This window comes from Erinaceus europaeus, chromosome 17, assembly GCF_950295315.1.
Source record: "Erinaceus europaeus chromosome 17, mEriEur2.1, whole genome shotgun sequence".
NCBI lineage: Eukaryota > Metazoa > Chordata > Mammalia > Eulipotyphla > Erinaceidae > Erinaceus > Erinaceus europaeus.
In genome coordinates, this window is record NC_080178.1 from 28,909,009 (window position 1) to 28,923,719 (window position 14,711).

At 38.2% G+C, this 14,711-nt stretch overlaps 1 protein-coding gene across 2 annotated transcripts in view; it reads left to right on the plus strand.

The window, feature by feature from the left end:
• Window positions 1–5,943, plus strand: part of CSTF3 (cleavage stimulation factor subunit 3) — an 87,908-nt gene extending 81,965 nt beyond the window's left edge. The window contains exons 18-22 of one of the 2 annotated variants that reach the window (XM_060176630.1): window positions 228–423; window positions 2,872–3,025; window positions 4,461–4,555; window positions 4,688–4,748; window positions 5,204–5,943. In XM_060176630.1, coding sequence (XP_060032613.1) covers window positions 228–423; window positions 2,872–3,025; window positions 4,461–4,555; window positions 4,688–4,748; window positions 5,204–5,406 — 709 coding nt within the window. In that variant the 3' untranslated portion in view covers window positions 5,407–5,943. The remainder of the gene's footprint in view (window positions 1–227; window positions 424–2,871; window positions 3,026–4,460; window positions 4,556–4,687; window positions 4,749–5,203) is intronic. The other variant, XM_007530093.3, reaches the window with a different exon arrangement.
• Window positions 5,944–14,711: the final 8,768 nt, after the last annotated feature.

Below are 14,711 nucleotides of genomic sequence, written 5' to 3' on the forward strand. Positions count from 1 at the left end.
GTGGTGCCTCACTTTCTCTGTCTGAAAAAGTAGGCCTGGCTTGGTGATGCTTGGTGAAGGAAGAAAACAGGAATGAGAGGGAGACCATGAATTTAAATGTTTTGGTTTTTTGGTTTTTTTTTTGTAAATAAATTTGCTGCATGCCCAATAGGATAAATTAGCACTGAATATAATTCTGTTCTTACTGCTCTTATTTTTATATTCTTATATTTCTTGTTTTTTAACAGGGAAATCTGGGCACGGTTTCTAGCTTTTGAAAGCAATATTGGTGATCTAGCTAGCATACTCAAAGTAGAGAAAAGACGGTTTACAGCATTCAAAGAAGAATATGAAGGCAAAGAAACAGCCTTACTAGTAGATAGATACAAATTCATGGATTTATATCCTTGCTCTGCAAGTGAACTAAAAGCACTTGGTTATAAGGTATGTACTCAGTATCAAGATGTGGTATAGAGTCCTTTCCCAATGTTTTAAAATAATATATGAATAACTGTCACTCTGAATTCTGAAACAGAAATCAATTTAGATTGAGGATAGATTTGCAGAAGAAAAATATTTACAAATTCTCTTTGAGTTTATGAAACTTTGAATATTATGAGTACTGAACAAAGTGAAAGTTTGAGATTTAACAAAAACTTTCCTTCTTTCCCTTAAAACTGCTGTGACTTGTCTAGTAGGCAAATGAAGGGTTTGTGGTGGGAAGAAAAACAAAAATCTGATAGTCGTCTTATTACATTTTTGTCTAATAGTTTTTAGAACTGGTGAGTGTGTTTTAGCAGAATACCTTAAAGGTAATGTATTCCCTTAACATAGTTTGTAGATATAATAATGTCACAGTTCTGTAAACAGAGATTTGCCAAGTTGTTTGAGGGATTTACTGTTGTTGTTTTTTTCTGGGTTGTTTTTTTGTTTGTTTGTTTTGTTTTTTAATATTTATTAATGAGAGGGATAACGGGAGAGAAAGAACCAGCATCATTCTGGCTCATGTGCTGCTGGGGATTCAACTCAGGGCCTCATGCTTGAGAGTCCAACACTTTATCCACTGTGCCACCTCCCAGCCCACGAGGGGGTTCTTCTGTGGGGCTCTTAAGAGAACTTACATAGGAGTGGATCTTCTCTGTATAGATTGCAGTCATAGTAAAACAACTCATTCTGATACCTGAAATTGTTGAGACCTGGGGAAGAGATTAATACTGACAAAGCCTTAGAAATAGTTCTTACTGAGAAAACTATTATTCTATATTTTCTTGACCTCTCTCTCTATAAACCAAGCCCAAGATAGAAATACAAAGGGAAGCTGTATCCTAGCGTGTCCTTTTAAGCTAACCAGCATTAGAATGTTCTTGACCTAATCATTCTCCATTTTCTCACTACCCTTTTTTGGCCTGAGTCTCACTTTCTGTATGAACTAGAGTAAAACATTTAAGAAACCCTTAATAGAAAGAACTTCAGATATGTTCATTAACAGAAGTTCCAGTCTTGCCTCAGCCCCAAATTTCTACTTTGAACCAAGGAGATACTATAAGATTGCTATGTGTATTACTATAAAAGAAGATTATTATTATGAAAGACTTGCCAAGATAAAAATGGAAACTGAGAAAGTTAATAAAGATCTTACCATTTCCAAGTATAACTATTTGGAACTACTGTTTTTAAGTAGAAAACTTCTTAAACATTAATTTTCCACTTTGCATTTCTGTTTCTCCTCTTGTTTATTTGGGGAGGATTCATGTACTTTTGTGTGTGTAACATATAAACAAGAGAGGGGACACACACACACACACAGAGTTGCCAATAGGACTGAGTACTCATTTCAATTTCCTACAAGCTACATTTGATGTAACCAGCTGCGTTATGAATAAATTTCGAGGAAATTTTCTCATATGCCTTAATGGTGGCAAAAGGCACTTTTGGTTCCAAATGGGTAAACTAATAGTGGGTTGTCTAGAGCAGAGGAACTTCTGAGTTGGGGCCTCTATTGATAAGTGGTCATAACGCTTCTTTTGACATATCTTGGAGAGTTGCTCTCAGCCTGCTGGAGCACTGCTGTATATTGAAAAGATTGGATGGACTTGAGCTCTGAGGGACTTGTGCTCCTAATTCTTTACTTTCTGACTATATGAAGCTGGAAATGCCAGAAGTTTTTTGAGCTAAAGTCCCTGGTAGTCAATGGAAAAGTTACTGCTTCCTTTGTTAAAGGAAAGAAAGGGATCATTAAAACTAATACGATAACAATAGGTTGGAAGTAATGCAAAACCTTATTAAGTAGTTAAGTGATGATGAACTAGTAGCATTCATGAAGCTAGAGACCTTATTTAATCCAACCTTTCTGATGAAGGGAACTGATGTTATTCAAGTCTAGTGAAGGGAGATGTCAGAACAGTGTATGTGCTGCTCACTTTTTACATATTTAGTGAAAAAGGTGTCTATCCTACAAATGACTTCCCTGCTAACATAGCCTAATGGTTCTTTTTTAATTTTTTTATATTTATTTTCCCTTTTGTTGACCTTGTTGTAGTTATTGTTATTATTGTTGTTGTGGGGAGAGAAAGATAGATACCTGCAGACCTGCTTCATCGCCTGTGAAGCGACTCCCCTGCAGGTGGGGAGCTGGGGGCTCGCACTGGGATCCTTACACCGGTCCTTGTGCAGCCTAATGGTTCTTAACTGGAGCTGGGGTCAGTCAGTTTACAGCATACTTGCTTAGAGCCTTTTGCTTTTCCATCATTGAAGCTCTTGCTTACCCCCTCTCCACTTTCTACAGTTTGAACCGAGTGATTCGCAGTATATGCTCAAGATTATAGGATTGCACAGTCATACTCTCTAAGTCCCTTTTTTCAGGTTTAGGATTCTTCTGTTCTGCATTTTCAGGATGTCTCCCGTGCTAAGCTAGCAGCTATAATTCCAGACCCAGTTGTAGCTCCTTCTATAGTGCCTGTTCTGAAAGATGAAGTGGATAGAAAACCAGAGTACCCTAAACCCGACACGCAGCAGATGATTCCATTTCAGCCACGACATTTAGCACGTAAGCCACTATTTGAGATCCAGAGGTATGGGAGGAAAGTAATGTGACCTTTCCATTGTAAGTTAATTCTTAGATTTAGGGTCACTGGGACAAGTGATACTTGGCTATAAACTTTGAGCTAAAAATAAAAATGTTTGGTGGGAGGGAAGCCCTCAAATTGGAGCCAGATTCCAGTAATTCATTTTTGTAGTGATATTTAGGGCAAATTCTTTTCTTCTTACATTTCTACTTATTTTAATGATATAGATACAGAGAAAAAGAGAGACCAGAACACTGTTAAACTCTGGCTTATGGTAGTGTTGGGGGTTGAACTTGAGAACTTGGTGCCTCTGATGTGAAAATTTATTTGCAGAACCATAATGCTATCTCCCGTTGTTGTTGTTGTTTTGCCTCCAGGGTTATCACTGAGGCTCGGTGCCAGCACTATGAATCCACTGCTCCTGGAGGCTATTTTTTTCCCATTTTGTTGCCCTTAATTGTAGTTATTATTATTATTATTTAACTAAGCACTGCTCATCTCTAGCTTATGGTGGTGTAGGGGATTGAACTTGGAATCTTTTGTGCCTCTGGCATGAAATTCTCTTTGCATTATGCTCTCTTCCCCGCATGTACACACACACTCCACCCCTCACCCCCCCCCCCTTTTTTCCTTTTCTCTTAAGAAAGGCAGAGAGAGGGAAAGAGACCACAGCACTGGTTTCCTCCAATGCAGCGGGGACTGGGCTGAAACTTAGGTCACACACATGGCAAAGGCAACATACTACCCAAGTGAGCTAATTCATTTACCCCGGGACTGTTTTTAAAACTTTTGCTACATACAAATTATCTTGGGTGCAAAATTAAAACATCTATTTTATTTATTTATTTTTTAATAACCAGAACACCACTCATCTCTGGCCACTAGTGGTGCTGAGAACTAAACCTAGGCCCTCTTGCATGCAGATCCAGTATATTGTAGCTGCTCCTTTCCCCAGTTACATAGACTATCTGTACAGGTTAGAGACTTACTTCAGTAACATCATTTTGACATTACTTAAACTTACTAGTGGGTAGTAAGTAGCTCTTTCTAGGATTTTTGAAGAAGGTCCATTGGACTAAGTTTTTTTTTTTTTAATTTTTTATATTTATTTATTTTCCCTTTTGTTGCTCTTGTTGGACTAAGTATTTTTTGATGAAAGCTGACTTTAGTTCAGCCCTTGGGCTGTGTTACAGTCACTTACTACTTTTCTGCTTCCAGAGGCCATGGGGTTGAGACCACTTTCACTATCTCATCTACTTGTATTTGGTCAAATGTGTTAAGCACTAAAAGCTTAGAATGTTCGGAACAAAGCAGTCTAGATATAGACTCTCTTTCAGCTGTGAATTACTTGTTTGAGCTCTTGCATGTGAAGAAATTCTTCCAACCTATTTGATTCGCACTTTATTTCTCTTGCAGCTCCTGGTTTACACCCTGTTCCTGGTGGCGTGTTCCCAGTACCACCTGCTGCCGTTGTTTTGATGAAACTCCTCCCTCCCCCAATCTGTTTTCAGGTCTGTTCACTATTTTTCATGACAGAGCCTTGCATTAAGGGATATATAATAGTAATTGTATGCTTTTTCTCTTGTGTCATGGGGATTACAGAGTAGTGAGATGACTAAGAATTGAATTTTGTGTTCAAATAGGGCCCTTTTGTACAAGTGGATGAACTGATGGAAATTTTCCGAAGATGCAAGATACCAAATAGTAAGTGATAAGAAGATACAGATAAGTAAGTGATAAGAAGCTTCATTTTTACAGTGGAATTCACACTGCTTCCTAACCAAAAAAGATTGTTACTCTTTGTCACTGAAGTTTCCAGAAGCGTCTAGCCTTCTGGCAGAAATACAGCAAAATACAGAGTAATCCAGAAAGACTTCCTCATATTCTAATTCCACTAAGTAAAATGTCATAAAACCTTGTTGTTTCTATTCATAGGAACATATACTACCAGACTTGGCTGTAAAAACTATTTTTATTTCAACAGCAGCTTTTAACTTTTCCTTCTCTTTCATAATAGTGAATAGTACTATTGCATGCTTTTAAGAATAGGCAGGCTATGAATTCACCTACAAAGTATTCAAAGTAGTACATACACATCTTATAATGGCATCATTTGAAGCATCCTCCAAAGTCCTTTCTGCTTTTATTTTGTTCAATAGCTGTTGAGGAAGCTGTCAGGATTATTACTGGTGGAGCCCCGGAGCTGGCTGTCGAAGGCAATGGCCCAGTGGAAAGCAATGCAGTACTCACCAAGGCTGTCAAGAGGCCCAACGAGGACTCAGATGACGATGAAGAAAAGGGAGCTGTTGTCCCCCCTATTCATGACATTTACAGAGCACGGCAACAGAAGCGAATTCGGTAAAACAGGCTCCAAACTTGCCACTTACAGAAAACTCTTACCCAGGATTCCCTTTTTGCCTAAGTCATATAATTAAGAGACAATGCTTTGTTACAAGGTTCTTGGAAACAAAGTCGTATTGTCATTGGTGCCTCTATCATATGGTTCTTGAAAAAAAAAAAATCTGTGAATTTTAAAATAAGGAACAGACCAATGTTCTAAGCAAAATTAGGCTTTCAAAAAATGTGAGAACAGAACAAAATGCAGAACCACATTTTGTTCCTTTTTCAAGGGTGTCTTTTCTGTGCCACTTGAAGACTTGTGAGTTTCAACAGTTTTATTTTTAAAACTGGATGGCTTACAGATTGTAAAGCATTTTATCACATTTTCTGAAAACAGTTGTTCTTGTTTGCTTATGTAGAGTCCTGCCTTATTGTTTGTTTTTATTTATGGCAGAATGTATGAAAATCCGTTTTGTAGTTGAAAATTTTAAAAACAATCCTTTAAAAAAATAAAAGAATCTCAAAAAAATGTCATGCCTCCTGATACTTTTGTTTGCATCTTATTTGAAAACAGCTACTTATATTACTCAACAGTAGCATTTAAAAATAAGTAATCATGAGTTCTGGGGAGAAAGCATAATAGTTAGACAAGGGAGTCGGGCGGTAGCGCAGCAGGTTAAGCGCATGTAGCGCAAAGCACAGGGACCAGAATAAGGATCCCAGTTCAAGCCCCGGCTCCCCACCTTCAGGGAAGTCACTTCACAGACGGTGAAACAGCTCTGCAAGTGTCTATCTTTCTCTCCCCCTCTGTCTTCCCCTCCTCACTCCATTTCTCTCTGTCCTATCTAACAACAACGACATCAATAACAACAACAATAATAACTACAACAACAATAAAAACAACAAGGGCAACAAAAGGGAAAATTAATTGATTAAAAAACAACAGCACACTTTTAAAAAATAGTTAGACAAAAGACCTGCCTGCCTGCCTGAAGCTCTCAGGTCTCAATCCCCAGCACCACCATAAGCTAAGCTAAAGCTGAGTAGTGCTCTGGTCTCTTTCTGTGTATCTTTCTATATTGCTCTCATTAAAAATAAAAATAAATGTGGTCCGGGAGGTGACGCAATGCATAAAGTGTTGGACTCTCAAGCATGAGGTTCTGAGTCCAATCCCTGGCAGCACATGTACCAGAGTGATGTCTGGTTCTTTCTCTCTCCTATCCCTCTCATTGAAAAACAAATAAAAAAAACAAAAATATAATATTTCTAAAATAAGTATCACTAACACAGAGTTGTCTTGTACTTCCTGTACAATGAGCTAGACGTCATTTCCTATTTGGGGGACTGAATGAAAATGAGGGAGTCGTTTTTAAGTCAAAGATTTTATTTTATTTTTTAATCTTTATCTATTAGAAAGAGACAGAGAGAAACTGAGAAGAAAGAGGGAGAGAGAGACCTACATCCCTACTTCACCACTCATGAAGCTGTCCCCGTGCAGGTAGGGACCAGGGGCTTGAACTCTTGTCGCTGCACACTGTAATGTGTGCCCTTAACCAGGTGCACCGCCACCTGGCCCCAAATTAAACATTTCAGAAATCCTCAACTATATATTAATACTTCCACCAATTTATTTAAGGCAGATGGAGGACATTTAATCCTCTTACTCTCCTAAAAGCAGCTTAAGTGTAGGGATTCCTCGAAATACTCATTGTTTAGTTCTCACATAAACAGATCTCATAAGGGCTTAGTGCTCAAAAAAATATATTCATGACCTAAATCAATAAAAGACTTAAATAAAATTACAATGAACAACTATATGCCACCAAGCTAAAGAACCTGGAAGAAATGGATGATTTCCTAGATACCTACCAACTTCCAAAACTAAGTAAAGAGGAAGTAGATAACATGAACAGGCCCATCACAACTAATGAAATTTAAACAGTCATCAAAAATCTTCCCAAAAATAAAAGTCCTGGACCAGATGGTTTTACAAATGAATTCTACAAAACCTTCAAAGAAGAACTAATACCTCTACTTTTAGAGGTCTTCCAGAAGATAGAAGACACTGGAGTACTCCCTGCCAGCTTCTATGAAGCCAACATCACTCTGACACCAAAAGCAGACAGGGACACAACCAAAAAAGAAAACTACAGACCAATATCTCTGATGAACATAGATGCGAAAATATTGAACAAAATTCTAGCCAACCGGATATAGCAGTCTATTAAAAAGATTGTTCATCATGACCAAGTGGGGTTTATCATAGGCATGCAAGGTTGCTTTAATATACGTAAATCAATCAGTGTGATCCACCACATCAACAAAAACAAGACCAAAAGCCACATGGTCATATCAATAGATGCAGAGAAAGCCTTTGACAAAATCCAACATCGCTTTATGATTAAAATACCACAAAAAATTGGGAATAGATGGAAAATTCCTGAAGATAGTGGAGTCTATATATAGCAAACCTACAGCCAACATCACACTCAATGGTGAAAAACTGGAAGCAGTTCCACTCAGATCAGGTACTAGACAGGGCTGCCCACTATCACCATTACTATTCAACATAGTGTTGGAAGGTCTTGCCATAGCAATCAGGCAGGAGCAAGGAATTAAAGGCATACAGATTGGAAGAGAAGTCAAACTCTCCCTATTTGCAGATGACATGATAGTATACACAGAAAAACCTAAGGAATTCAGCAAGAAGCTTTTGGAAATCATCTCACTGTTGTCTTGATTTGCATTTCTCTGACAATCAGAGACTTGGAGCATTGCTATAGAAAAAGGAACTCCAACAAAAACAATAAAATATCTAGGAGTAAACCTAACCAAAGAAGTGAAAGACTTGTATACTGAAAATTATGAGTCACTACTCAAAGAAATTGAAAAAGACACAAAGAAGTGGAAAGATATTCCATGTTCATGGGTTGGAAGAATTAACATCATCAAAATGAATATATTACCCAGAGCCATCTACAAATTTAATGCTATCCCCATCAAGATCCCAAGCACATTTTTTAGGAGAATCGAACAAATGTTACAAATGTTTATCTGGAACCAGAAAAGACCTAGAATTGCCAAAACAATCTTGAGAAAAAAGAACAGAACCGGAGGCATCACACTGCCAGATCTCAAACTGTATTATAGGGCCATTGCCATTAAAACTGCTTGCTACTGGAACATGAACAGACACACTGACCAGTGGAATAGAATTGAGAGCCCAGAAATGAGGTCCCACACCTATGGACATCTAATCTTTGACAAAGGGGCCCAGACTATTAAATGGGGAAAGCAGAGTCTCTTCAACAAATGGTGTTGGAAACAATGGGTTGAAACATGCAGAAGAATGAAGCTGAATCACTGTATTTCACCAAATACAAAAGTAAATTCCAAGTGGATCAAGGACTTGGATGTTAGACCAGAAACGATCAGATACTTAGAGGAAAATATTGGAAGAACTTTTTTCCGCATAAATTTTAAAGACATTTTCAATGAAACGAATCCAATTACAAGGAAGACTAAGGCAAGTATAAACCTATAGGACTACATCAAATTAAAAAGCTTCTTCACAGCAAAAGAAACCACTACCCAAATCAAGAGAACCCTCACAGAATGGGAGAAGATCTTTACATGCCATACATCAGATAAGAGTTTAATAACCAACATATATAAAGAGCTTGCCAGACTCAACAACAAGACAATAAATAACCCCATCCAAAAATGGGGGGAGGACTTGGACAGAATATTCACCACAGAAGAGATCCAAAAGGCTGAGAAACACATGAAAAAATGCTCCAAGTCTCTGATTGTCAGAGAAATGCAAATCAAGACAACAATGAGATACCACTTCACTCCTGTGAGAATGTCACACATCTGAAAAGGTAACAGCAGCAAATGCTGGAGAGGGTGTGGGGTCAAAGGAACCCTCCTGCACTGCTGGTGGGAATGTCAATTGGTCCAACCTCTGTGGAGAACAGTCTGGAGAACTCTCAGAAGGCTAGAAATGGACCTACCCTATGACCCTGCAATTCCCCTCCTGGGGATATATCCTAAGGAACCCAACACATCCATCCAAAAAGATCTGTGTACACATATGTTCTTGGCAGCACAATTTGTAATAGCCAAAACCTGGAAGCAACCCAGGTGTCCAACAACAGATGAGTGGCTGAGCAAGTTGTGGTATATATACACAATGGAATACTACTCAGCTGTAAAAAAAAGTGACTTCACCGTTTTCAGCCGATCTTGGATGGACCTTGAAAAAAATCATGTTGAGTGAAATAAGTCAGAAACAGAAGGATGAATACAGGATGATCTCACTCTCAGGCAGAAGTTGAAAAACAAGATCAGAAGGAAAGATTCGACTTCCGGAGGCGGAGCTACGAGCAGCAGATCGCTTTCTCTCCTCTCCTCTCCTCTCCTGGATCAACTAGGAATACCAAAGGAGACCACCCGGACCGAAACAAGACAGGACTAGAATGACCACAGAAACCCAGTAAATCACCCGTGAGTACAAACACGCGTGGCTGGTGACAGAGAGGAGAGAGGGGCCAAAGGAGAGATTAAGTGACTGCTAACAGTTTGACAGTTTGTCAGTGGAGACACCACCTCCAGTCTGCTCCACCAACAAGGGGACAGCTGAAGGGAGGAAAGGACTCCCCAGAGACTCACCAAGTACAACTCTGAGTCTCCATTGCTACTACCCTCAGAATCTGGAGCAGCAACAGGGAGGGACACCAGGGCACAGAGATCTAACCCAGAAACTCAGGAGAAGACCTATACCTCAGTGGCATAGCTGAGGGGCTGTGAAAGTCTCTTTGCATAACCACTGGATTATCTCTGCCACACCCTGCTTTATCTCTTGGTCAGGAGTCATTGATTAAGCCAAGAAGCCTATTGATAGTTTAAAAGCCCTCAGGCTACCATAGCCTACAGGGGAAAAAAAAAAAAAGGCTTTTACACCACTGAACTCCAACTCAGGGATTGAAAAAACTGTTAACTTATATAAAATGGTTAAAACAACAAGAAAAAATAATGGAGACTCGAACCAGGACAAGAGTCCAGCTAAAAGTCCTCCAGAGGGCGAAGCACAAAACAACGAGTTCAACATCCAAACATTAGCTAAGGAAATAATAACAGGAGTGAGTAAAGAATTTGAAAAAATTGTAATCAGAACTGCAGGAACAACAAATGAGAATATGGAAGAAAATTCTAATAATCTCATGGTTATTAGAGAGCTGAAAGCTGAAATTGCTGAGCTAAGAAGGCAACTAGCTGAACAAGCTAAAACAGTATCAGAGCAGGGCAACAAAATAGATGAACTCCAGAAAGCAGTAGAGGGCAGAGAGAATAGAATCAATGAGGCTGAAGACAGAATTAGCAAGATTGAGGATGAATTAGAGACAACTAAAAAAGAAGTAAGAGATCTCAAAAAGAGATTAAGAGATGCTGAAAACAATAACAGAGTCCTATGGGATGACTTCAAAAGAAACAATATACGCATTATTGGCTTACCAGAGGAAGAAAGAGAAGGGGAGGAAGAAAGCGTTCTCCAGGCCATAATAGCTGAAAATTTCTCTAGTCTAGACAACACCAAAGACATAAAGATTCAAGAAGCCCAGAGGGTCCCAAACAGAATTAACACAGACCTAAAGACACCAAGACATGTCATACTTAGATTGGAAAGGAATAAGGATAAACAAAGGATCCTCAAGGCTGCAAGAGAAAAACAAAGAGTCACCTACAAAGGAAAACCCATAAGATTAGCAGCAGACTTCTCCATACAAACACTACAGGCCAGAAGAGAATGGCAAGATATCTATCGAGTGCTCAATGAGAAAGGCTTTCAGCCAAGAATACTATATCCTGCTAGATTGTCATTCAGACTAGATGGAAGCATCAAAACCTTCTCAGACAAGCAACAGTTGAAGGAAGCAACCATCACCAAGCCTGCCTTGAAAGAAGTTCTGAAAGGTTTCCTATAAACAACCAGACCACCACAAATAGAACATATATCAAAACACTCTAAAACTCTACAAGAATGGCGTTAAAATATCTTCAATCTTTGATATCAATAAATGTGAATGGCCTGAATTCACCTATTAAAAGACACAGAGTAGGAAGATGGATCAGAAAACACAACCCAACAATATGTTGTCTACAGGAAACTCACCTAACGCAACAAGACAAACACAGACTTAAAGTGAAAGGATGGAAAACTATCATTCAAGCCAATGGCCCACAAAAAAGGGCAGGAACAGCTATTCTCATATCTGACATGATAGACTTTAAAATACATAAGATTAAAAAAGATAGGAATGGACACTACTTAATGCTCAGAGGATCAGTCAATCAAGAGGACTTAACAATTATTAATATCTATGCACCCAATGAGAAGCCATCTAAATACATCAAACTTCTACTGAAAGAGCTACAGCAATATATTAACAGTAACACAATCATAGTAGGGGACTTCAACACCCCACTCTCTCAACTTGACAGATCATCCAGGAAGAAAATCAGTAAAGACATAAGGGAGCTAAATGAAGAGATAGATAAACTAGAACTATTGGACATTTTCAGAGTCATTCATCCCAAGAAACTGGAATACACATTTTACTCAAATCCACATGGATCATTCTCAAGGATAGACCATATGTTAGGCCACAAAGACAGCATCAGCCTATTCAAGAGCACTGAAATCATCCCAAGCATCTTCTCAGACCACAGTGGAATTAAACTAACACTTAACAATCAACAAAAGATTAGTAACAGTACCAAAATGTGGAAGCTCAACAGTACACTTCTTAACTTCTGGGTCAAAGAGGAAATCAAGGAAGAAATCAAAATGTTTCGAGAGTTCAATGAAAATGAAGACACAAGCTATCAAAATATTTGGGACACAGCTAAAGCAGTCCTAAGAGGGAAGTTCATAGCTATACAAGCACACATTAGGAAACAAGAAAAGGCACAAATAAACAGCCTGATTGCACATCTTAAAGACCTAGAAGAAGAACAACAAAGGAACCCTAAAGCAACCAGAAGGACAGAAATTACTAAAGTTAGGGCAGAAATAAATAACATTGAGAATAGGAAAACCATACAAAAGATCAATGAAAGTAAATGTTGGTTCTTCGAAAGAGTAAACAAAATCGACAAACCTTTAGCCAGACTCACAAAACAAAAAAGGGAGAAGACCCAAATAAATCGGATAGTAAATGAAAGAGGAGATATCACAACAGACACCGCAGAAATTCAACATATCATGCGAGGCTTCTATGAACAACTATATGCCACCAAGCTAGAGAACCTGGAAGAAATGAATGATTTCCTAGATACCTACCAACTTCCAAAACTAAGTCAAGAGGAAGTGGATAACATGAACAGGCCCATCACAGCTAATGAAATTGAAACAGTTATCAAAAATCTTCCCAAAAATAAAAGTCCTGGACCAGATGGTTTTACAAATGAATTCTACAAAACTTTCAAAGAAGAACTAATACCTCTACTTTTTAAAAGTCTTCCAGAAGACTGAAGACACTGGAATACTCCCTGCCAGCTTCTATGAAGCCAACATCACCCTGATACCAAAAGCAGACAGGGACACAACCAAAAAAGAAAACTACAGACCAATATCTCTGATGAACATAGATGCGAAAATATTGAACAAAATTCTAGCCAACCGGATACAGCAGTATATCAAAAAAATTGTTCATCATGACCAAGTGGGGTTTATCCCAGGCATGCAAGGTTGGTTTAATATACGTAAATCAATCAATGTGATCCACCACATCAACAAAAGCAAGACCAAAAACCACATGGTCATATCAATAGATGCAGAGAAAGCCTTTGACAAAATACAACATCCCTTTATGATTAAAATACCACAAAAAATTGGGTATAGATGGAAAATTCCTGAAGATAGTGGAGTCTATATATAGCAAACCTACAGCCAACATCATACTCAATGGTGAAAAACTGGAAGCATTTCCCCTCAGATCAGGTACTAGACAGGGCTGCCCACTATCACCATTACTATTCAACATAGTGTTGGAAGTTCTTGCCATAGCAATCAGGCAGGAGCAAGGAATTAAAGGAATACAGATTGGAAGAGAAGAAGTCAAACTCTCCTTATTTGCAGATGACATGATAGTATACATGGAAAAACCTAAGGAATTCAGCAAGAAGCTTTTGGAAATCATCAGGCAATACAGTAATGTGTCAGGCTATAAAATTAACATTCAAAAGTCAGTGGCATTTCTCTATGCAAACACTAAGTTAGAAGAAATTGAAATCCAGAAATCAGTTCCTTTTTCTATAAAAAAAAAAAAAAAAAAAAAAAGATCAGAAGGAAAAAAAAAAAAAAACACAAGTAGACCCTGAAATGGAATTGGCGTATCGCACCAAAGTAAAAGACTCTGGGGTGGGGGTGGGTGGGTGGGGAGAATACAGATCCAAGAAGGATGACAGAGGACCTAGTGGGGGTTGTATTGTTAAATGGGAAACTGGGGAATGTTATGCATGTACAAACTATTGTATTTACTGTTGAACGTAAAACATTAATTCCCCAATAAAGAAATAAAAAATATATATAGTAAACAAAAAAGGGCAACAAAAAGGAATAAATAAATAATTATAAAAAAAAGAAAAGAAAAAGAAAATTACAGCCAATTAACCAAATTCTAATAGTAAACTTTGTTGGTTCTGTTGTTTGTGCCTTACCATGTGTACTGTCCAGGTTTGAGCCCCAGCACCACATGGAAGATGCTATGACAACAGAGGAAGCCCAGGTACTATGATGTGTTTCCTCTCTCTAAATGAAGAAGTAACCAGAGCATTCCAGAGGCTTATTTCTGCAAAAGAAAAAAACTAAAAACAAAAATACTAAGTAGTCATGCACATGAAATCCAGTGAATTAGCTTTTGATCTCTACTAGCAATGTTACCTAGTGTCCACTCATTTCTAGAGAAGCTACTAGACAAAAAGCTAGTCCAACAACTTCAGAACTGTGACTGAGAACAAACACTGCAAGGGAGAGGCTAGGTTACAAAGAAATTATCTTGCACATTGGGTATAGAAGTCAGAATCTGAATTCAAATGTGAAATATTAGTTTTAAGCTCCTTCTTTGGGGGCTAGAGTTGCTTTGCAGTGCTCGGTGCTGACTTAGGAACTCACATCTGCAAGACTTACACTATACAGCTGAGCCATCTCCCTCACCTCTAAAGCTCTTATAATGGTAAAAAGATTTTGGGTTTTTTTTTCTTTTTTTTTAATATTTATTTTATTTATTTATTCCCTTTTGTTGCCCTTGTTGTTTTTTATTG